This window comes from Lampris incognitus, chromosome 16 (genome assembly GCF_029633865.1).
Source record: "Lampris incognitus isolate fLamInc1 chromosome 16, fLamInc1.hap2, whole genome shotgun sequence".
Taxonomy (NCBI): domain Eukaryota; kingdom Metazoa; phylum Chordata; class Actinopteri; order Lampriformes; family Lampridae; genus Lampris; species Lampris incognitus.
In genome coordinates, this window is record NC_079226.1 from 29,762,995 (window position 1) to 29,787,345 (window position 24,351).

Here is a 24,351-nt window from a genome sequence, read left to right on the forward strand (position 1 = left end):
TTCATTGCCATCAGAGGCCTTTCCTGTATCTCTCGTTCTCTCGCTGTAGCAATCTCACCCCCATCGGAGCAGCCTTCAACCAGCCATGAAGACGAGACACCACCGGCACCGCGTGCACAAGCCCAAAGCTCCATGTAACACTTCAGCAAAGTTGTAATACATTCTTTAAAAAATGCACAGTTTATTAGACACAGTAGCAATACACAAAATAAAATTGTTAGTACAATACAAAACTGTGGTTCTATTCAACATTTGGAGCAGTCCATGTGTGTCTCTTTGTAGACAATAAAATGCAGTTAAAACGGCTTAAGTGACAGATATGATCTATTTCCAGTGTAGACACTGTTCTCCTTTAATATCACGAGGCAGTCTTATCGCGCCCACCGCACCGGAGACGGGCAACCAAATGGCGGCCTCCCCGATCACAGGGCCGCTTCGCCCGGGGTCAGAGAGGGAGTCTCCAGTTGCCTGTCTCGGTTAACTTCCACAACAGCTCGTCCTCCACAATTACAAAAGTAAAACTGCTCTGAAAACAATTTGTCTGCAAACATTAAATGGGATTAAGAAAAATAATTGCAACTTTCGATTAAAAAAAAATCTGCACATGAAAGACTACAATAATACGCTTACATACATAGTGCACACAAAAAAAAATTGCATTTCTACCTAATATATTTTGTAACACACACACACACACGCGAAAATCTGCTGCAGAGCATTAGTTCCCCGTAGTCGCAGATATCTGTGGTGAAATTTGATGGCTGTGTTGTAGCACCGCCGGGAAGTCATCTTCAGGAGGAAGGTGTAGTCAGCATCATGAATCCCAAGATAGTGGTTCTTGTGAGAAGGTTTTGATTTAGTAATTTGTTTATAAAAAAAAAAATCTAGATCCTTTGGTAAAAGCAGTTAAACATGTTGGCCCAGGTTAGTTACAGTGGGTGTTTTAGCGTCTATAGTTGGTGCACGTGCCATCGAGTTACTGCTCATGCGCTCATACAGGTCCGGAGTAGTTGTAGTGGTTCCTGCGTTGGGAGTCGGGGGGCTGCGGGCTCGGTTTGCGTTCCAGTTGTTCGTTCTCGGCAGTGTCTGGCCGCGTACACTGAGGGGGTCGCTGCTTGAAGAAGTCTGAGACGTAACGGACCTGATGGCAGAGAAACAGAGTCAACAACTTTGAAAATCGGTCTCTCTCTCTCTCACACACACACACACACACACACACACACACACACACACACACACACACACACACACACACACACACACACACACACACACACACACACACACACAACTATACTCACAGTAAGCACGGCGATGAGGGCTCCTTGCAGTAGGCCCACCAGCACATCACTCCAGTGGTGTTTGTAATCAGATACTCGCGTGTATCCCACGTACACAGCAAATGCCAACAGGAAGAACTGAATGGTGGGTCTGACCAGACGTGTCCACTTCCCCTGCATGCGGGCCTGTACGTACAACTGCACACATGCATAGACGTATTTTTGTTATCTTAAACACAAATGGGGTGACGTCAGATCCTGTATACCGCTGTAAAATCAAGCCACAAGGAACATGGAATTCGAGAAAAGACGATTTAAGTGGAAGAGTCCTCGTTGGGAGGTTAGGGGCGGCGTAGTTATACTACTGCCGATACATGCTAAACAGTTGTGTCTTTGCAACTTCCATAAAGTATACTTTGTTGTTTGTTTCTGGACCATCAGGCCTCACCTTTGTATTGTTTTACATTTTTGTTGTAGATTTTGTAGTTTTTCCTTACATGTGCCGAGGTACTTTTGAATTGTGCGTGCAACTTTTGAGAAGGTCAAGGATAAGTGAGAAGGAAAGGAGGGAGGTCGCATATTTTTATTTACTTGGATCAACCCTAGCACCTCTCTTTCCATAGTCGTGCCCTTATTACGACTCATTTGTATATGTGTGTGTGTGTGTGTGTGTGTGTGTGTGTGTGTGTGTGTGTGTGTGTGTGTGTGTGTGTGTGTGTATTTGATATATGGATACTTCCACAACAGCGAAACTCACCGATAGAAAGATCATGCAGTACATCCCAAAGGACGAGTGGCCGGAGTAGAAGGATAATCTGTGGATGGACAGGGAAATATAAAACGATATTTGACCACAATATAATAAATAGTTCACTCGGTATTGTACAATTTTTTTTTAAAAAAATGAAGTGATAATGAGACAGGAAGTATCATGGACACAGAAAGAGAGACGGCACACCTGGACTCTGTAACGTTGCGCGGGTTGCCCGTGCAGTTGATCTGTAGCATGTACCCATTGCAAACAGTCGGAGCGCACACGGACAGGAAGTTCGGACGGGGCCGGCCGATGGTGAACTTGGCCAGGTCGGTCAGAGACTGGCTGACAGCGGCTCCAAACATGAAGGTGCCCACGACCTTGTAGAGCGCCGAGAGATACTGGTTGAACTGGGAGTTGGAGTGGAGACGCTTGGTGTGCACCAGGTAGGCCTCCCCTGACGTGATCTGTGGAATAGACCAGTGGGAAAATGAGAATTCACATCCGGAAATGCTGCATGTCCAGTTTGGTCCACTCTATTCATTCTTTAATAATCAAATACAGCTGGATTACTGAATATGTTTCTAATTTATAAGCAGGTGTAGTGGAGGGGAGATGCACCTTAACTCAGTTTACCCACCTTTTCCCAAATTAGCCTCATCTTTAATGTGCCAGCTAATGGTATACCCACATCTAGGTAGGTGGTAAAGACTGACTATACAACTTACATGGAGATTTTTCAAGGAAATCAATTTATTGATTGTTTACCACCATAGTAATTTATGTCGGGTCATGGTTACCCCGGCTTTCTAGCCACCATCACTTCAATGTCTACAAACTAAATGCATTTAAACCACGAATTCTTACTACAAATATCTTTAAAGCAATCCCTTTTTAGTTTTTATTTTGTCCCAGAAATTATTTCCTTTGAGTATGTAGGGCTGGGCAATAATTCAATATTATCATTTACAGTCTTTCAGCGGTATTGTATCGGGATGAAATCCGGATGTGGTCATATCGTGATACACAATTTTGTTGTCCAAGTTAATCATAACGAGAATCTATTAGCAAAAATTTCTCACAAAATGAGGTCTGAAATATTTTGAGAGTATAATTTGAAAACTGGTGTTGGTTTGATATTACACTTTACATTAGCAAACAGTTCAATGTGAGTTAGCTTCATTAACACAGTGTTTTTACATACAAGCATATATATATATATATATATATATATATATATATATATATATATATATATATATATACATTTAGGAGAACTACCGAATATAGCAGAGCAATATTTCCCCAAAAAGTTGTCTTTTTTCCCCCCTCTGAATCAGACTGAGTAGAGATGCTGTAACCACAACAGAAGAAATAAACAGGATCCATCGGGCGTTGGTACGTACGATCAGCACGGAGCAGGTGATGGTGACGGCGGCCATGGCTCCATGGGAGATGGTGTCTCTCCTGTAAGGGTAGCTGATGCTCTTGTCGTCACAGTAGATCCCTCTCTGGTAGGGTCTGAACATCAACGTTGAGATGGCCGACGGCAGGGCAGCTAGCGGGGTGGAAGCAGAGTGTTAGATGATCTGTGCTTTGACCTGTGGAATGAAAACTAACGCCGCTGGTTGGACAAAATGACGAATGAGTTGTTTCAGTGGTGTGATGCTCCAAACTAAGATTGAGACACCTTTTTTTGGGGGGGGGTATTTTCCCCCTTCCCCCCCAACTGTACCCGTCCAACTGCCCCACTCTTCCGAGCCATCCCGGTCACTGCCCCACTGCCTCTGCCAATCTGGGGAGGGTTGCAGACTATCACATGCCTCCTATGATACATGTGGAGTGACCAGCCACTTCTCTTCACCTGACAGTGAGGAGTTTCTCCAGGGGGGACATAGCGCATGGGAGGATCACACTATTCTCCCCAGTTCCCCCTCTCCCCTGAACAGGCACCCCAACTGACCAGAGGAGGCGCTAGTGCAGCGACCAGGACACATACCCACATCTGGCTTCCCACCCACAGACACGGCCAAATGTGTCTGTAGGGACGCCTGACCAATCCGGAGGTAACACAGGGATTCGGGCCGGCAATCCCTATGTTGGTAGGCAACGGAATAGACCGCTACGCTAATTGAGGCACATTGTATGGCAGAGAGTTACAGATTGAATGGTGGATGAGAAACCTGTTCAGGTAATATAACAACATCACAGCACCTTTTGAAATAAAAAATATATAGTGGATCAACAGTAGAAACAGCAGTAATGGAACATCTTGTAATAGTAGTAATGGTAGTTGCCATAGCAGCAATAGTAGTAAAAGTAGTAATAGCAGTAGTTGCAGTAGCAGTATTAAATTGTGGGAGTGGTAGTAGTGGTAGTAGTAGCAGTGGTAGCAGACGTAGTATTGGTGTTAGTAGTAGTAAGAGAGTGAGGTATTTTTGGAGGTCCACCATGAGAGCAGAGTGTGAGTTCAGGGTAGACCCATCAGCACCTCGCTGTTCCACAACACCACTACGTGGGGACAGATTCATCTACCAGCTGTGGGACGGCTTGTTGTGTACCGCACAATACATTCCGACATGCTCGTCATCACTTCGGCGCGGTAACGAGAGCTTGACCTGAGCCGACCGCGTTCCCCCGCTCTCCCTCCCTGCGGCTCGACCTCCCGTCACCATGGAAACACTCCTGGACAGAACTGCCCTGACCTTTGACTTGGGAGCACCGTGTCAAGGGCCTGGGAGCCGAAAACTGAACTAGGACACATAACTTGCATACCTACAAAAGATGTGTACAGCCCGCCCCACACACACACACACACACACACACACACACACACACACACACACACACATAGCATGTGTACAAAATGGGCCTAGATTTAATTTTCTTAACTCTTATGCACACACAGCCTGAGAATAATGTAATTATCGTATCACGAGAATTTCACTCAAATTGTTCTCTCACGGAAGAGCCCTGGAAAGAAGGTCTTGTTCTTTCACCCCCCAACCCTTCCATTTTTCTTTCACATAGTTGTGCGTGCACACACACACACACACACACACACACACACACACACACACACACACACGCACACACACACACACACACACACACACACACACACACACACACACAGAGCGCATGAGAGAGAGAGAGAGACAGGTGGCGAGAGAGTGTGCAACAGAGAGAGAAGGATGGAGACTGAGAGACAGAGACAGACGAGACAGAAAGGCAGAGGAAGAGAGGTGGAACAACAGAAAGACAGAGGGCAGGGAGGGGAAATTTTCGTTCGACTGTGACTCAAACAACATGGACAAAGACCTTAAAGTCTGTTTGTCACGGCGGCACCAGAAGGAACGTAAAGCTGTCTCTTAAATCTGCGCAGGACAATGGCCAAATCTGCCAGGCTGGTGTCAGGAACTTTCTACACTGAAACCTTTAAATAGTTTTCCTGTTTACAAGAACTCGGCACCGAACGCGCGAAGGTAATAAGAGTGAGGAATGGGGGTTTTGTTTTTGCAAGTGTGAACCGCGTATTTACTCGGTAACGCCATGGAGAGGCTCTCGACTAACAGATTGCTTCCTTGGCGGGACCGTGTGACGGTTGCTCTGACATGCAGGGCTTGGTCAAACCACACACAAACGCAGAAAAGGTAAACATGTCCCAGACGGGTCATTTTGGAATGGTAGCTCCTATATGATGTCACTAACACAACACGCACATGTATGTGAGACCACCGCATGTCAGTGCTAAGAGTGTGTCTCCATGTATGGTTCTGCATATCAGAGCCCGTATGTGTGTGTGTGGTGTGTGTGTGTCTATCAGTATGAGGTGCCCATTAAGTCTGAGGTCATGCAGACCGAGACCTCTCCAATCAGGTGTTGCCATTTAAACTGATCGCTCCCTTTCCTCTGGTGTCACTCCTCCCAGCCGACTCCGTTGGGAGGAAAGGCAGAAGTCCCACTCATCTGCAAGCCTCCGAATCACACGGGAGGCCTGGTTTACCGGGAGGCAGCGGATCGAATAAAACCATACAATGTGATCTAAGCAAGTGGAATGGTTTGTGTGCATATATGCACGGCCAGTCTCGTCGGGCGGCCGTGCCTCCAGCAGGCCGTGCAGGCTCTGTGCCCCTCTTTGAAGTGTGGGCTAACAAGTGTTTATTTGGCAGGGTGCAAGGATAACATTTAGATAAGAGAGCGGTTGTTTGACAGAGGTCCCTCGTGGCAACACCGTGGGAGGCTGAGGATGTTGGCGGAATAGAGTGAAGCCATGGTGCTCAACAACAACATCAACAACACACATGCGCGCGCACACACACACGCACGCACGCACGCACACATGCACACACACACATTAATAACAGGATCTGCAAGGAAGTCGATTTCCCTTTATATCTAACATGCTCCAGTGGAGCGGACCCCATAGAGAACTTCTATTATCTTAGTTGGGCCGACCGCTTTTATCTGCTTTATTATTCCAGAAGGCCCGTCATGTTTATATGGGCCGGTGTTATTGGGCCGGCCTCCCACTTCCAAAGCTGAGCCAGGAAAGTGGGAGGAAAAGAGGAGAGGGACAATGGGAAAGTTCTTGAGGGGAAAAAGAAAAGAAATACACATTTCATTCGAAACTTCCTCATTTTATAGATGGCTGAACTAAACTAAGGTTCGCTCATGACAGACCCCCAAATTGACAAAACAATTAACCGACGGACCGCCATTTGATGCGACTTGAAGGTCTTTGGTGTAACTTGGGATTTAGGGTTGACTCGTCCAACGATCACCACGGTAAACAATCACAGTTGCAGCTATTAAGTAATTAACCACAGAAGAAGAGTTTGGCTGCATTCTGTCTTTGATAAGCAAACGTGCCGAGACAGAGTTTCTGCTGAAGGGGTTTTTGTCTTTAGTAACAATACGAACAGAACGACCGGAGAGGAGATAACGGAAGAAGGGAAAGTATTGTTTTACACTTTCATTATCTTTTCTGGCAAGACAGTGCCCGATTCCAGTTTGGGAAAATAAACATCATGGAATTCGGGATCAGAGACAAGTAAAGTTTCCCTGTGACCTCTGACCCCGCAGGAAGCGTAAGTGTTCCTGTTATTCAGCTCTCAAGATAGGACGCCATTGCCAAGACACACATCGTCACCGTCTCGCTATAACCAACATCGGAGGGCTACAGATGAAACTATAGAGAGCCATTTTCCCTCTGACCACGCCTCACGAATGACATCGGATTCAAATAGATGACGATGAAATCTATAAGTTTGACACCGATTAGCAGCGTATCCTGTTTGGCTGGATAGTTTAGTTCGCTAATAATGAATTCACAGCCTGTGCTTCAAATCACCTTAGTTTTCTGCAGCCCAAGGTTTTGTTTCAGTGGTGAAGCAGTGGTGTTGTACAAACACAAAAATGCTCTTTTGCTAAACTCGAGATGCTATTTTTTTCCCTCCCAGTAAATGGCATTTCAATAACTTTTGGCTGCTAAACACTCTCGTATGACTGCAAGTTGTACGTAGTATTTTAGTGTGGTTATTAATTTGGTGTTCGTCGTGCTGCTGACAGACCCACGGTTTTGTCTCATTGTGGCCAGCGGGAAGTAATGTCAGCTGAGTCTAATGTCAGTTAAAAGTTAAAAAGACATAATAACATGTACCTCTTATCTATGTAATACATCATATATGCAAATAATGTGGCCAACAATTCTCACTCTCTCTCTCTGTATGTCTCTCTCTCTCGCATGTTGTCTCTCTCTCTCTCTCTCTCTCTCACACTCTGTATGTCTCTCTCTCACACTCTGTATGTCTTTCTTTTACACTCTATAGGTCTCTCTCTCTCGCACTCTGCACATCTCTCACACCCTCTCTCTCACTCTGTATGTCTCGCTCTCTCGCACTCTGTCTCTCTCTCGCATGCTGTCTCTCTCTCTCTCTCACACTCTGTATGTCTGTCTCTCTCACACTCTGCATGTCTCTCTCTCACACTCTGTATCTCTCTCGCACGCTGCATCTCTCTCCCACACTTTGTCTCTCTCTCTCTCACTCTGCATGTCTCTCTTGCACCGTCTCTCTCACACTCTGTATGTCTCTCTCGCACACTTTGTCTCTCTCTCTCGCACTCTGCTCGTCTCTCTCGCACTCTGTATGTCTCTCTCGCACACTTTGTCTCTCTCTCTCGCACTCTGCTCGTCTCTCTCGCACTCTTCATATGTATCTCTCTCTCTCTCTCTCTCTCTTAAACACTGTATGTCTCTCTCAGAGCCATAGAGATGTTTGCTCTCTCTCGCTCTCTCTCTCTTGCTTGCTCTCTCTCTCTCTCTCTCTCTCCTGGTTATTTTCACACAGGAATGTCAGGGAGCAGAAGTCAACATTTGCCGCTTTACACTGACGCATACTTGGCAGAAACTGATACAGAAACCGTGTGTGTGCGCGCACATTTGTCAGTAAAACAGTTGGGGGGGAGCATCTCAAACATGTCAGCAAAATGTTAAAATGGCACATAAATAACACTGTAACGGAACAAACACCATCAGCTGATGTCAGTCATTCTCTACATCTCCATCCGGACCCGGGCCAGCTCTGTTGCAAAACTACAGATTTGCTGAGGCACTTCTGTAATGGCTCTAAAATAAATCATAATCCTACAATAAGTCTTGCGAGAATGAGGAGGAATGGCGAGGCAGGAAATACACTTGTCAGCCCCGGTCTCTGGATTCCCATAAGAAGTGTCAGCCAAACACCCGTTTTGTGTTATCGCTTGACCCCCTAATGATGTTAGCAGCTTTTTCTTTTTAAATACATTTTGCAACATCGCCAACAGTGTAAAATGCTCAGAATTAAAAAAAGAAAGAAAAGAAAATAGACCTAAATAAAGATTTGTAATTGTAAAGAATAATGTAAGGAAGAATGAATTGATGTAACTTGTGTTATCTGTATAGGCTATATTTTAGTTTATAAATTTGTATGACATTGCACATTACTTCCACTTACTTTGTATTTTTCAGAGTGAGTTGTCAATGTTCACAAATAATTTTTTTTCAGCCCTTAAGATTTACTTAAGAATTGATGCTTTCTACCATGGGTGTATTAAGGGCAATAGCTACCGTATTTCCCCGGACTATAAGTCGCGGTTTCTTTACTTGTCTGGCTGGTCCTGCCACTTATATTCCAATGCGATTTATACAATGGCATTTTGTCGGACGAACACACTGCATTACAAATTAGGCCACTAGATGGCACTAATTAATCTTGTGACTTGAAAATACTGTACCGTAGTGTCCAAAGGAATTGAATCAAGTGCAACTGGACTTGGTTATATATCCGTGAAGACGTTTCGCCTCTCATCCATCGGAACACAAAAGAGCCATTGACATCAATAGCTCTGATAACGACTCCAAAGAGACTAAATATCTGAGTTTCATCACCAGCCAGTCAGACTAGCTTGGTCTAATCAGAAAGGCACGAGCTGATGAAGCCTCTTGGATGAGAGGCGAAACGTCTTCACGGATATATAACCAAGTCCAGTTGCACTTGATTCAATTCCTTTGGATAACCATGACCTGGATGAATGAGAACATTCACATACATGTACCGTAGTGATGCGCGTGTCGGGCGGGTTCGGGTAGGCTTACTAGAAAATATCACGGGTCCGGGTGGGCGGGTCAAAAAGTGACAAAGCAGCATTAGGCTAGGTTGTGCATTAGTCCACCCTCGCTTCCCCTCTCTCTGTCACTCGCACTCTCTCTCAGACACACACACGGACACTAGCAAGCAGCTTTTTCATCAATTTGCGATCGTGTGTTTGGTCAATGCAAGTTTTAGAGCAGGGGTCGGGAACCTTTTTGACTGGGAGAGCCATAAAAGCCAAATATTTCTAAATATATTTCATTGAGAGCCATATAGTATTTTTGACGTATAATAAATTAAATATGTCTTACTTTTAATGCGACTTCTGGTGCTGCATGGTTTTGCTGATGGCCTTGTAGTCTGGTTCATACGTGGTGAGGTTGAGCTTCATGCAGGCGTTGAGGCTTCCATCAGTTAAACGTGAGCGTAGGTTGGTCTTAATGTTCCTCATATGCGAGAAAGACTGTTCACATGCATATGTAGAGCCAAACATGGTCAATACGGCAATACTCACACGCTGCATTGTGTGGTATGTCACAGGAAGCTCGTTCCAAGTTTTAAGAATCAGCTGGTCTTCAGGTTGAAGATTTTTAATTTCTGTCCACTTGTGTTCCCTCGCCAGCTCTGCTCGCTGTCGCGCAAGACTTTCCAACTCTCCATTAAGTGACTTGAGCTTACTCATCCACATGTCTGATGCCTTCAGGTCAGCAACTTCCAGCTCAAAGTCTCCGATAGAGACCCCGGGGATGCATGTCAGGTCGATTTTGTCCACTGCACACTCATGTGGATGAGTGATGAACTTGAAAAGACCAGTGCGCGCACGAAATTCTCCAAAACGTGCTTTGAATGACTGCAGGAGATTGAACGTAAAGCCAGCTAGCTGCTGGAGATCCAGATGTTGAGTGGAGTCACTTGCTAAGCATGCATCTCTAAATTGTTGCAGTCTTTCAAAGTGCAGAAGACGACCTGTTTCAATGTCCCTGAGAAAGACTTCCAGCTTGCTTTCAAATGCAAACACTGCTTGTTGAAGGGATGAGATTGTATTTCCAATACCTTGCATTTTCACATTGAGCTGGTTCAGATGGCCAGTTATGTCCACGAGATAGTGAAACTGCAGGAGCTAGTCAGTGTTGTCTAGCTCAGGATGCTTGACGCCTTTCATTTCAAGAAAAGTCCGGATTTCACTCAGGCAAGCTGCAAAACGGCTGAGCACCTTCCCCCTTGACAACCAACGCACGTTGCTGTGTAAAAGCAGACCGGGATAATGATTCCCAACTTCTTCTAACAGAGCTTTAAACTGGCGATCATTTAAAGCTCGGGCAACAATAAAGTTGACCACTCGAATGACCAGAGACATCACCTCGCCAAGCTCCTGGCCACACGTCTGAGCGCAAAGCGCCTCCTGATGCAGGATGCAATGAAAACTTAGGATGGCTCTCTTTTCATGTTCACGGAGAAGCGCTACAAATCCTTTGTTCTTCCCCAACATACAGGGTGCACCGTCAGTACAGACAGAAATAAGTTTATCCATCGGTAGTTTTTTTTTTCTTTAGCAAACTCCATGAAAGACATGAATAAATCCTCTCCTCTTGTTGTCCCTTTCATTGGCAAAACAGCCAAGCTTTCCTCACGCAGTGTGTCACCTGCAGCATACCTGGCAATGATACTGCACTGAGATAGATGGCTAACGTCTGTTGACTCATCTAACGCGAGAGAAAAGTATGTCCCGGCGTTTATGTCCTTAATTTGTGTTTCCTCGACTTGATTTGCCATCATGATGCTACGATCGTGCACAGTTCTTGCTGACAGGGGCATGTCTTTTATTCGTTTGATTATCTTGTCTTTATTTGGGAAGTCATCAAACAGTTCATTGGCCACATCAAGCATGAATGTTTTGGCATACTCGCCATCTGTGAATGACTTTCCATTCCTTACTATTGCCAAAGCCCCCGCAAAGCTAGCGGAATTCCCGTCACCTGGCTTGGTCCACACACGTAGTTGCTGCTGACTCGTCTGCACTCTCCGCTGTAGCTCCTCGCATGCCCTTTTCCTGCTGTCCCCCGCTGGAGATTTCCATGCAAATGAAGCATGGTGCGTATCGAAGTGCCGCTTTATATTTGACCGTTTCATCGATGCAATTTTATCATTGCATATTAGACATACCGCAGATCCTGCTCTCTCCACAAATGCAAATTCCTCTGTCCACGCAGCCTGGAATGCACGGTAATCATCGTCTTTTTTTCTTTTCGCCATCTTTTCCGTTACAAGGGTTGAAGCGGATAAACTAGCTGGCTATCTGATAAAATTGATTTCTTCACCTTTACAATGACCCGGACATGCTCGCGAGCCATTGGTTCCCGACCCGACCCACGGGTGACCCGTGACCCGTGAAATTTATCTTCAAAACTAATTTCTGTTTACTTTAAAATGACACAGTATTATTAAGAAATATCACAAGTATTTTAAAATCAATTCCAAACTGATTTTTTTGAAAAAAAAAATAATTTTCAACTCAAAATTGTCTGGGAGCCATATGCCGTCACCGGAAGAGCCATATATGGCTCGCGAGCCATAGGTTCCCGACCGCTGTTTTAGAGTGTTGAGGCTTCACCTACGAGCTTTATCCCTTTAGCTTTTGTTTACACCGCCAAAACGTTTCTTTCTCTTTTTTTGGGGTCAGAAACAAGATATATTTGTGTGTGTGTGTGTGTGTGTGTGTGTGTGTGTGTGTGTGTGTGTGTGTGTGTGTGTGTGTGTGTGTGTGTGTGTGTGTGCGTGTGTGTGCGTGTGTGTGTGAAAAGTTACTTGTCTTTCTGCTATTCAACAATAAAGAACACCGTTTGGAACAATGTGTCTATTTATTTGATAGCCTAGACTAAGACACTATTATGCTGAGATACAATAGGCTATGCTTTGCAATCAAGTCAAGTCAAGTCAGTTTTATTTGTATAGCCCAATATTACAAATTACAAATTTGCCTCAGTGGGCTTTACAGCAACACAACATCCTGTCCTTAGACCCTCTCGCCGGATAAGGAACAACTCCCATAAAAACCCCTTTAACAGGGAGAAAAAATAGGAAGAATCCTCAGGGAGAGCAACAGAGGAGGGATCTCTCTCCCAAGACGGCCAATGTGTAATTGATGCTGTTTACACAATTTACTGAATACAACATTGAAAGAGGATAAACAGAATTATAATGGACGCATAAAATTTATGAAGAATATGATGCGCAGGATGCCAAGCAGTGTCCAGATGCCACCGGAACAGCCCAGGACCCAAGCCACGTGACCAGCATCATCATGTTAAAAAACTATATGGATTTATAAGATATATAAAATGAAAATGTGATGAGGGGAATGCCAAGCAGCATCCAGGTGGTGACCACCATCACCATGGAGACCTGGGAGGAGAACCGACTGTACGTGCACACAAGGGAGACTCACATGACACCATTCACATACAGAAAAAGAAAAAGGGGAAGACATCATTCAGAGAGAGAAAAGACATGTGAGAGAAGAGAACAGTTTGCAATAGTCAGTCATAATCAATTGTCATCAATTAGTCATAATCTATATGCTATAATCTTGTCGGCAGAACAGTGGTTGGCAAATTCTTTGAGACAGAAAACTGACCTGCCATGCAGTACAGGTTGTGAAGTACTCAACTTAAAGGCAACTAATTGTAAGCTAAGACAAAAAGATGAGTTTTAAGTTTGGATTTAAGGGACTCAACAAATTCTGATTGTCTGATGGCAGCAGGCAGGTTATTCCACAAGAATGGGACCCCGATAGGAAAAGGCCCTGCCACCAGCTGACTTCTTTTTAACGTTGGGTACACACAGGAGCCCTGTATTTTGAGAGCGAAGAGCTCGAGATGGAATGTACGGTTTGAGGAGATCAGACAGGTAAGATGGGGCAAGCTCATTTAGGATTTTATAAGTCAGCAGAAGGACTTTGTATTCTGAGCTAACATGGATAGGAAGCCAACGAAGGGAGACAAGAATTGGTGTAATATGGTCAAATTTCCTAGATTGATTTAGGATTCTAGCAGCAGCATTCTGAACCATCTGAAGACTTTTCGTACTAGAATGTACCAGACCTGAAAACAGAACATTACAGCAATCAAGTCTGGATGTAACAAATGCATGTATTAGAGCAGGGGTGCCCACAATTTTTTGACTCGTGAGCTACTTTTAAAATGACCAGGTCAAAATGATCTACTCATATTAAAAATAATAATAAAAATACTCAATACATGTTTTACATATATATGAACATTTATATGTAGTGTGTGTATTTATATACATGTTGTGTTACATATACAGTATTGCAATGGATTTGCATTTATATTGAACCTTACACAGGCAATAATCATACCAAGCATTTGCTACTACACTATGTTGAAATTGCATCACTGCATGAGCCTTTACAGCTGTGTTAAATAGATTTGTGATCTCTACCTCTCTACTCTAAGGATGACCTGCACTGGACGGAGTCAGACAGGGTTGCATAGTTCGGACAGTAGCTGCTGGTAGCCAGCCTCAAGCAGGCCTCCAAATGATCATCTGTCATGGTGGAACGGTATTTGGACTTGATAATCTTCATGTGAGAAAAGGCTGACTCACACAAACAAGTAGAGCCGAATAATGCCGTCAAGGAGGTTGCGCATTTCCTCATGTTTGGGTACTTGTCCTCTGTAAGCAAGTTCCAAAACTCTCCATGCGCCCTGGACTTAAGCTGAATGTCAGCCTGTACTGTCAGCATCTCATCCTCCACTGCAGACGAGTTCAGGTGAAACAGTGTTGTCATTTTTGAGGTGAGGGAATCCACCTCTGTATCTTCCCCAAATGGGTAGCACATAAATGTAGCGATTGGCTCAAGCAAAGCAAGTCTTGAAACCGTTTGTCAAAGTCTGACCGGACATTTTCAATCTGCTCTGTGTAGCGTGCACTGTCAAGTTGCGCACATGCCCTCCCTTGCTTCTCCAGCTCTGCTGCGAGGTTTCGCAAGTTTCCCAAATCACGGCGCTGCAACTTTGAGGACAGAAGTTACATTTTCCGTTTGAAAGCGTTAACTGAGCTGCTCATGTTTACCACGCTTTTGTCTTTTCCTTGCAGCTCTAAATTAAGCTCGTTCAACATGTTGGTTAAATCAGTTAAAAACGCCAAGTCTAGCAGCCACTGATTGTCATTAAGTTGCTTGTGTTCCGCATGTTTAGTGATAAGGAGAAACTCCTTAATCTCCGGACAGAGCTCTCGAAATCTCTGCAAGAATCTCCCTTTACTAAGCCATCTCACGTCAGTGTGTAGCAAGAGGTCAGAGTAGTTACAGTCAGCCTCTTCCAAATGTGTACGAAACAACCGTCTTTGAAGAGACCTCGCTCGAGTAGAACAGGCGGGTTTGGTTGCCACATCCATGATCTCTTTCATGTTTAGCATTTTTGCGCATAATGCTTGTTGGTGTATTATGCAATGGTAATTAAGGAAGTCAGGGAAAGCATCGTCCTCCCTGCACTTGGCAATAAATCCATTGGAGCGGCCCACCATAGCAGGCGCACCGTCCGTGGTGACTGACACCAGTTTACACACTGGGAGCTGGATTTTATCCACAAAGTTTTTGAAGATCTGAAAAATGTCCTCTCCCTGCGTGTGTTCCTTCATGGGTAGTATTGTTAACAGCTCCTCTTTTGCGGTCATATCTTGAAACACCACCCGAATGAAAATGCACAATTGGGCCGTATCACTTATGTCCGTAGACTCGTCCAATTGTAGTGAGAAACACTCGCAGTCCACGATGTCCTTCCAAAGCTGCTGTGTCAAATCATCGCCCATCACTTCACAGCGCCTTGTGACGGAATCTCTTGATAACTGGAGAGCTTTGATTGAAGATATTATTTCTGATTTGTTTTTAAAGTCCCGAAACAACGAATCTGCTGCCTGAAGGAAGGCCTCTTTCATCATCTCTCCACCTTGGAAGGCCTTCTTATGCTTAATGATGGAGTGACTCACCCGTAAAGATGCTTCGGTGGCTGCCTTTGCCTTTGAATGCGGCTGCGTGAAAAGTGACTGCTGGGCGATTAACTGCGATTTTAGTTCCCTCACCTTTCTCTTTCTCAGCTCGCTTTTCGGAGGGAAGTCATTGTCATAGTTTTTATGAACAGTTCGAAAGTGCCTCTCCACATTTCCTTTCTTTGGGATAGCAATGCTAGACTGACAGAGGAGACAAACGCATTTGGAATAAGACATGGTGAAAAAAAAGTCCTCCTCCCATTCCACATGGAAATGATATGTTTTTTGTTTCTTGCTAGGTCCGGCTCCCCCACTCATTTTTGTTGTGTTTCACTTTTTAGTAGAATTTTTTTTTAGAGAGTTGAACTAGCTAGCTCGATAGCTCACGTTGTGGGCATGTGAACTTCAAGGTACGTTCGAGAAGGGCTCTGGTTGTTACGGTAACCTAATGTAACAAAGTTTTAGGTTCCGCTCTAGAATCTTTGGTTTTAGGCAACAGCAGACTGGCCGTCCTTTACGTCAATCAAAAGGCAAATGCCAAATGGAGGACAGATGATAGGCTAATGTCTTGGAAAAAAAAAAGAAGTTTTTTTGGAATGTCATGGAGATCTACCAGCACCGCCTTCGCAATCTACTGGTCGATCGCGATCGACGTAGTGGGCACCCCTGTATTAGAGTCTCTACGTCAGCCATGGACAGAAAAGACCGCATTTTAGTTATGTTGCATAAGTGAAAAAAGGCAGTCTTTGTGATTTCTTTAATGTGCTTATCAAAGGAAAGACTGGGATCAAACGTAACACCAGGATTTTTGGCTGCCGCACTTTGTGAATTGTCGATTCACAAACGTGTCGATTGTGAATTGCCACATTTTGTGAATTTGTGAGTTGTCGATTTTTATTGTAACTTGATCAAATTGGTGTCTGTGTCTAGCAGGGTCAATGACCAGCATCTCGGTTTTATCCGAGTTTAAAAGCAGAAAGTTAAGTGACATCCAGTTTTTCACAGCAGCCAAGCAGCCTCTAAATTAGTCATTTGAGTATGAGCATCAGTCCTTATAGGCACATACAGCTGAGTATCATCAGCATAGTAATGAAAATGTATTCCATAACTGCGTACAATTTGGTCAAGAGGTGAAATATAAAGAGAGAAATGTAGAGGGCCAAGAACTGAGCCCTGAGGTACACCATATTTAACATCAGAGAATTTTGATGTAATATTACTATAGCAGACACAATGTGTTCTTCCAGATAAGTATGACTTGCGCCAAGAGAGAGCTAAGCCAGCGACAACAAAATTACAATTTAATCTGTCTAATAGTATACAGTGATCAATGGTGTCAAAGGCTGCACTGAGGTCCAGTAGTAGAAGCACAGAAGTGGAATCAGAGTCCATAGCTAGTAAAAGATCGTTCACCACTATGGTGAGAGCAGTTTCAGTGGAGTGACAGGGCCTGAAATCCGATTGAACAGGTTCATATAGATGGTTTTCTTCTATATGGGTCGAAAGTTGTTGATACACACCTCTCTCTAGTACTTTTGAAAAGAAAAGAAGATTAGAGACTGGTCAATAGTCATTAAGGGACCCTGGATCGAGGTGCAGTTTTCTAAGTACAGGTTTAACCAAAGCTGTCTTAAAACTGCTTTGGTTTTATCCCTTTAGATAAAACCAAATCAAGGGGGTTACCACTGCAATGAGTCGACTCTTGAACAAACTGAGTGAACCCAAAAGTATTGTAACGTGCATGGATAAGTAGACACGCTGGCTGCTGGCTGGCGGGTCTGACCCTTTAGTCGAGCGGTTAGCGATGTCTCCTGCGGTGCGGGCGATACGGGTTCGTTTCCCAGCCGCGGCAGTTCCTGTAGTTGCGTTGTCCCCCGAATTCGCTACATTGGTGTCAGAAGTGGGATGGAGCGACAGTAAGGCCATCGGAAGCGTATGCGCCCTGAGGCGTGAAGAAGCTGATATGCTTAAGTGCGGGGACGCGCTTCCCGAAGGAGGGGGGTAGTGTAACGTGCATGGATAAGTAGACACGCTGGCCGCTGGCTGGCGGGTCTGACCCTTTAGTCTAGCGGTTAGCGATGTCTCCTGCGGTGCGGGCGATACGGGTTCGCTTCCCGGCCGCGGCAGTTCCTGGGGTTGCGTTGTCCCCCGAATTCGCTACAGTACCAACTAGTGCCAGAAAGGCTTTACTTAGAAGATCAGCAGCCTTATTCAGATGAACATTGAAATCACCAAGAATTAGAATCTCATCAGAGTGAGTTACAAGGCCTGAGACAAATTCTCCAAATTCTTCAAGAAATAATGATTAACAGCCAGGAGGCCGATAGAGTATCACAATTTGGACTGAGCCAAGTCTATTCATGGTTGAGGGAAATTGAACAAGAGCCTCAAAAGACTGGAATTTAGATTCGAGTCTAGAAGTCAGATTGAAAATAGATTTATATATCAAGGCAACACCCCCACCTTGTTTATTTGCCACGCTCCGATCACTAGCGTGCGCTGCTTTACTCTGTCGACAGGAGCGGGAGAAGCACGCTGGCTGGTAGGACTACCAACAGGGCTGGTGAGTGGCAAAAACTGGTTTGCAGTCGGGAGAGGTGACCGCAGACCAGGCCACACGACGGGTGGCTTGCTCTTGCGAGCCTTCCCACGCCGGTAAACAGAGACACTGTACCACCATATAAATGCAACTTAGACTACTTTTATTGTCATTGCCTCATATGCCTGTCTCATACATACAAGGGAATGAAATTATGTTTCACAAGGACCACAGTGCTGCATAAAAACAAATAACACACAATAAATATTAAAAACAAAAAGTGCATTAAAAAAACTTATACACCGAAGTGACTTCTATGTTTTTTTCCTCACAACACGTTTTTTGCTGACTTTCTTTGGAAAATTATGTTTTTGGTGGCATGGTAGCCCAGCGGTTAACACTGTTGCCTCACAGCAAGAAGGCCCTGAGTTCAAACCCCAGGCCGTCCCAGGTCCTTTCTGTGTGGAGTTTGCACATTCTCTCTGTGTCTGTGTGGGTGTCCTCTGCATGCTCCGGTTTCCTCCCACAATCAAAAAGACATGCATGTTAGAGTTAATACTCCTGTCTGTGCCCCCGAGCAAGGCAATGGAGAAGAGTTGGTTCCGGGGTGCTGCAGCTGCCCACTGCTCCTACACAATAGGATGGGTTAAATGCAGAGAAAAAAAATCATTGTAACCTGTACAATGACCAAATAAAGTGGCTTTCTTCTTTCTTCTTTTTCACCATAGCAGCCAATTCTGGTGGAATACGGCGTATAGCCGCAAGTTTGAAGAGGTTTTTGTGGCTTAACAGAGACATGGCAGAAAGAGGTCAGAGAAGACCTTTACCAACAGACTATGCGAAATTGATACCTGAACCTGTTTTTTCTGTTTGGCAGAAAGGAAGGAGCTGGCAAAACACATCACCGTTGACCCCGTCTTTACTTCAAATTGACCTTTGGGGTTTTAACACCAGCATCACCACAGGTGTCAGTCAGTTAACAAAAACGAGAATCATCTGGCTTATTTAACTGTCTGAGGCCTTAACAGGTGGACTTTTTTTAAATGCTAATCCTGGTTCAAACGGTGTGTGGGTTATCATGCAACCGTGAACTTACCTGACACACTATCTGTACAGGGCAAATACAGGGAATTCCAGTCAATTTATCTAAACAGGTTGAAACAAAACAGGGTTATTAGCGGCTACTGTTTGACCCATTTGGGAACAAGCTAGTAAAGTGGAAAGCGTGACCTCCGGTGACTTCCAAGTTGTTGAAAAGAGCAACAACAGCTGTGCTCGGTGTCGTGGACAGGAGGCTGCAGCTCTCACAAGGTTAGGTCGGGATACGCATGGCACAAAGGCCCAAAGGCAATGGGTTCAGCAGGTCACTTCAGTATGTCCAATGTTGCTCAATAAACAAATGGCAGCAGTGAGGATTCCTAGAAAGGCGAGGTCAGTCCCTTTTGGTGGGAATCAGCTGTCGTTTTAATGGGACTTTTATCACCCGTTTGCACCGAGACGCATCAGGTGACAGGTCTGGATGTAGGGATGGGCCTTGAGAAGCAACACATTTTTTAAAATTTATTTCTGATTTTTCCCTTTTTCTCCCAATTTAGTGGTCAATCGCGCCCTATTCTAGTTCAAACACCCACCGTCCTACTGTATGCATTCGCCAACTGCATCTCTCTGGCCAGCAGTCTCGAAGGAGACGCCTCGCCACCTCCGTGACAAGGCGAATCCAGGCCGAACCACTGCTTTTTCCGACACACACAGAGACACATTCATGTGACGAACACAAGCCGACTCCGTCCCACTCCCGAAGACAGCGTTGCTAATTATTGCTGCTTCATCGAGTCCGGCCATAGTCAGATCTGGCGAGACCGAGGCACAAACCCCGGTCCCCAGTGGGCAACTGCATCGACACAAAGCCGATGCTTAGACCGCTACATCACTGCGGACCTCGAGAACCAACACTTTTATAAAGGTACTGGTACCAAAGATGCAGGATAAGCTCCGTACTGACCGTGCTTCTTGTCAGTGCCACAAGTTGCATAAACATGCGTAAATAATTTTCCAAAACAGGTGATACAATCACCCAAGAGAGGTCACGCATTCTTCCAGAAAGGGCTGATATGCTGATTTCTCTCACAGAAAAACTGTTAACCAACGACTGCATTGCTTCAAAGCGCTTAATTAATGTACAAGATCCTGTACATCTTTCTGTATGTCTCTGTTATGAATATTATGTTGTTGTCTGGTTATTACCAACAGTAAAACATCCCACTTATCAAATATGGTGGTGCTGTTGATGTTTGGCAATCACCAGCATTAGTAAATGTTTTTATATACCATGACAAAAAAAAACCCCCAGTTAAGTCTTATCGCCAAAAGCTGGTATCAATAAGAAGTACCTGTATTAGTACCAGTATCAACAAACCAGCACCAGTATCAACACACACACACACACACACACACACACACACACACACACACACACACACACACACACACACACACGAATGGGATATGTGTAAGGACTTGAAAGAAGAATGCAAGCCATTTTATTTGACCCTGTATTCTTCTCTGCATTTAACCCTTCCTATTGTATAGGAGCAGTGGGCAGCTGTAGCGCCCGGGGACCAACTCCAGTTCTTTTTTCCATTGCCTTGCTCAGGGACACAGACAGGAGTATTAACCCTAACATGCGTGTCTTTTTGATGGTGGGAGGAAACCGGAGCACCCGGAGGAAACCCACGCAGACACGGGGAGAACATGCAAACTCCACACAGAAAGGACCTGGGACGGCCTGGGGTTTGAACCCAGGACCTTTTGCTGCGAGGCAACACAGCTGACCACTGGGCCGTTCTGTCGCCCTTAATACACAGTGTGTACTTTGAGTATTGGAGATGTGATCTCATGATGTCAGCTCTCAAGGCTGGAACGAGCCCGACCGTAGTTTGAGAGGTCTGCTTGTGTAAGATCTGAACTGAGCGTTAAGTATCTGTTTGTAGCAACAGATGGGGTTGATCTCTATGTTGGGTGTCAGCACTCTCAGTGTTATATGTCAAAGTAGGACCTGAATATGGGATAGTGAGGTTGTGTTTGTGTGTGTGTGTGTGGGGGGGGGGTTAGGGGTGGTGACACTTCTGTGCTAACAGAGAATGCAGGGGAAGGGAAGACAATCAGTTGGGAGGAGAATGATAGAGAAAGACAGAAGTAAAGGAAAAATACTCACTGAAGAGATCAGTTACAACTTGGACACTCAGCACATTCTAGCTATATCACACTGCTGGGTTAAACCCTGATAACACACACACACACACACACACACACACACACACACACACACACACACACACATCTATCTAAACAGGGGATCAAACACACACACACACACACACACACACACACACACACATACACACACATCTATCTAAACAGGGGATCAAACACACACACACACACACACACACACACACACACACACACACACACACACACACACACACACACACACACACACACACACACACACACACACACACAGCAAATTAGTGCTCTCGAGGGGAACCAACAAAAACAGAAAGAGGGCGTAGGTGGGCGTCATGAAACAGGAAAACTTGAAAGGAGGAATGGAGAGACTGAAAAAGGAAATAAAGGACAGGACATGGAGGAGTGATATGAGTTGCCCGTAATCAGGAAATGAGCTTGTACAATGGAACCAAGCCTATTTGCAAAGCCAAGTGTATGTGAGGCCCTTTTTCTTCCAAAATGACACATGCAGCAAAAAAAAAAAAAAAAAATCACCTCTTCCTATAAAATGATGGATGACATGTAGAATAAATTCTGACTCTTTTAAAAGGATAGTGGGCCACAGGCTGCTTAAAGTTACACTCCTTAAGCCTTTTTTGTTTAACTCAGTGAAACCCAGCATGAAATGTGGTGACTGCGGGGATGTTTGCCAGCACTTTCCTTCAGAAAAAAAAAACAAAACAAAAACGGTCAAACCCATTTTTTTTCTTTTTTTTTGCAACTGAAGCTGTAGTATCTCTAGGAAAAGATTATTTATGAGCTTGCTCTACAACTTCAGTTAGTTAGCCAAACCAACATTGCTTCTTCCAATCCGCCGCTGTTTGGCTGCTCAGGGGATGTGATGTAATACAATGTGCCAAATGATTTCCCCTCATGTAAAGTCCTACATGACATTAACAACTAAATGAGCGACTGCAGGCGTGTTCATGACTTGGATGCTCTTAAGATTATCCATCATCTCAAACATGACAGCCATAGAGATGTTGGTTCTCTCTCTCTCTCTCTCTTTCTCTCGCTCTCCCTGAAGGTTAAAGGTAGGAACATTCATTATCATTCCGTAATGTCACTAACCAGATGGCTCACCACACACATAAAAACAGAGAGAGAGAGAGAGAGAGAGAGAGAGAGAGAGAGAGAGAGAGAGAGAGAGAGAGAGAGAGAGAGAGGGAGAGAGAGAGAGAGAAATCTGAGACGTACAATATTCCTTAATACTGAAATTCATACTTTACAGTGAGTCCAGTGCTCTAGTCTTTAACCTGTGGGCAGGTAATTTCATCTTAAATGCGTGGTGAGTAAACTCTTCCCTTCCTCTCATATTTTCCATCAAATCTGCATTGGATAAAATGCACAGAAACAAAATATCACACCGCTCTCCCGTACACACACAGTTTACCCTCCCTTTAGACACATTACATATTAGAAGTACGAGATAATGAGACAAAGTTAGAGGTGCAAAGAGACATGGTTGACATGCTGTCTGTCCCAGGTCTATTCTAAACACGGATTCACAGACTATAGAACAAGTCGAAACAGGCTGTTCGCTACTGCATTCATGCACGCGCGCGCACACCCCCCCCCCACACACACACGCAGCTGGTCTACAGTTTCTCAAGCCAGAGGATTTTAACTGTCAGAGAGACTTTTAAACAATGTTCTCCAATCGTCCTAAACTAAAGCCAGCCAAGGGCCACAGGCCAGAGGAATATCAGCAAAAACTGTCCCAAGAAGACAATATCTGAGTGCTTACGGGTCCATTTCACAGACAGCCCGGTTTCACAGCTATCTGTCCTCATAAAAAGACAGACATAAACACTCGTGTCAAAATAATATAAGCATTTGTGATATTGGGCTATACACAAAAACTTGACTTGACTAACCAGGCTGCTAGCATTAGCTGTTAGCACTTGAGTCATACAGCCCACAGCGAAAAGCAAACTAAAATCTACTCGTCATAGTCCAAAGAAATGTACAACACAATTAAAAGGAAGGAGCACGGAATGCATCAACATTACTCATCTTCCTCACCGTGAAGATATGCAACCGGATCAGCCCTGTGCTCACCCAAATCTGCCCAGATAATTAGTGATCTCAATTTAAAAATCAATGACGCTCAATAGCGCCAAAGTCCAGACGACATTTTTCAATAAGTTGGGAAAGACTCTGACCTGTTGGCACAAGATATGAACCATGCTTCCCAACATTTAGTACGACGAGCTACTACCGCGTGTGTCATTTGCGTGTATATACTGTCCATGACCAACCTGCCATCGCTCAACATGAATAATTTCCAGTGGATTAAGTAACCTGGAAATTTGCTAAAAAACCATCAGCGCGACCTGCCCTACATTTCATGCACAACACACACGCACGCGCGATTTTTTGTCCATAAAATATGCAAAATTAAATTTAGGATTCATCCCATCGATGGGTTTTCAAAACACACCCGATCAAGAATGAGATTTGCTTTTTTTTAAGTCTTATGAGCCTCAAGCAAATCATGTTTCCACCAGCCATGTTTCAGTGAGGGTGGTCGCTTACCAACAATGACACAAAGAACATCCACCGCAACCAGTATCATCTTCTTTCCTCGTTCCGTCATGTCTTCTTATAATGCCCTCTTCCTTTCATCAACAAGTCGCCTTAAAACGGGTCTGGCGGATATAAGGCAAAAGTTTCAGTGACAGTTTAGCTAGCGAGAAGCGGCGTCAGAGATCGCGGCTGGTTCTTCCGGCTCCGCTCCTTTACCTGTCCTGCTCTGCCTTCTCTCTAGGTGAGCGGCCGGCGCGCAGGGAGAGGGAGCGAGCTGGGGGGGCGTGCGAGGTGCGGTCACGGCGGCGTCTCTTTTCC

General features: G+C 44.7%; 1 protein-coding gene across 1 annotated transcript; it reads right to left on the reverse strand.

Annotated features, from left to right (window-relative positions):
- On the reverse strand, window positions 1–24,351 carry LOC130126483 (phospholipid phosphatase 2-like). Its single transcript, XM_056296023.1, has 6 exons — window positions 24,043–24,351; window positions 3,441–3,592; window positions 2,239–2,501; window positions 2,038–2,095; window positions 1,302–1,478; window positions 1–1,141 (listed from the first exon to the last, which is right to left on the reverse strand). Exons 1-6 carry the CDS (start codon window positions 24,101–24,103, stop codon window positions 992–994), a joined length of 861 nt encoding a protein of 286 aa, XP_056151998.1. The 5' UTR covers window positions 24,104–24,351; the 3' UTR covers window positions 1–991.

Coding starts and splice junctions, on each gene's coding strand:
- LOC130126483 (XM_056296023.1), bottom strand. CDS start 24,103: ATGACGGAACGAGGAAAGAAGATGATACTGGTTGCGGTGGATGTTCTT. Junction 2,502..3,440: donor TCACCTGCTCCGTGCTGATC/GTACGTACCAAC, acceptor TCTATTCCACAG/ATCACGTCAGGGGAGGCCTA. Junction 1,479..2,037: donor ACTGCATGATCTTTCTATCG/GTGAGTTTCGCT, acceptor GCATGTGTGCAG/TTGTACGTACAGGCCCGCAT.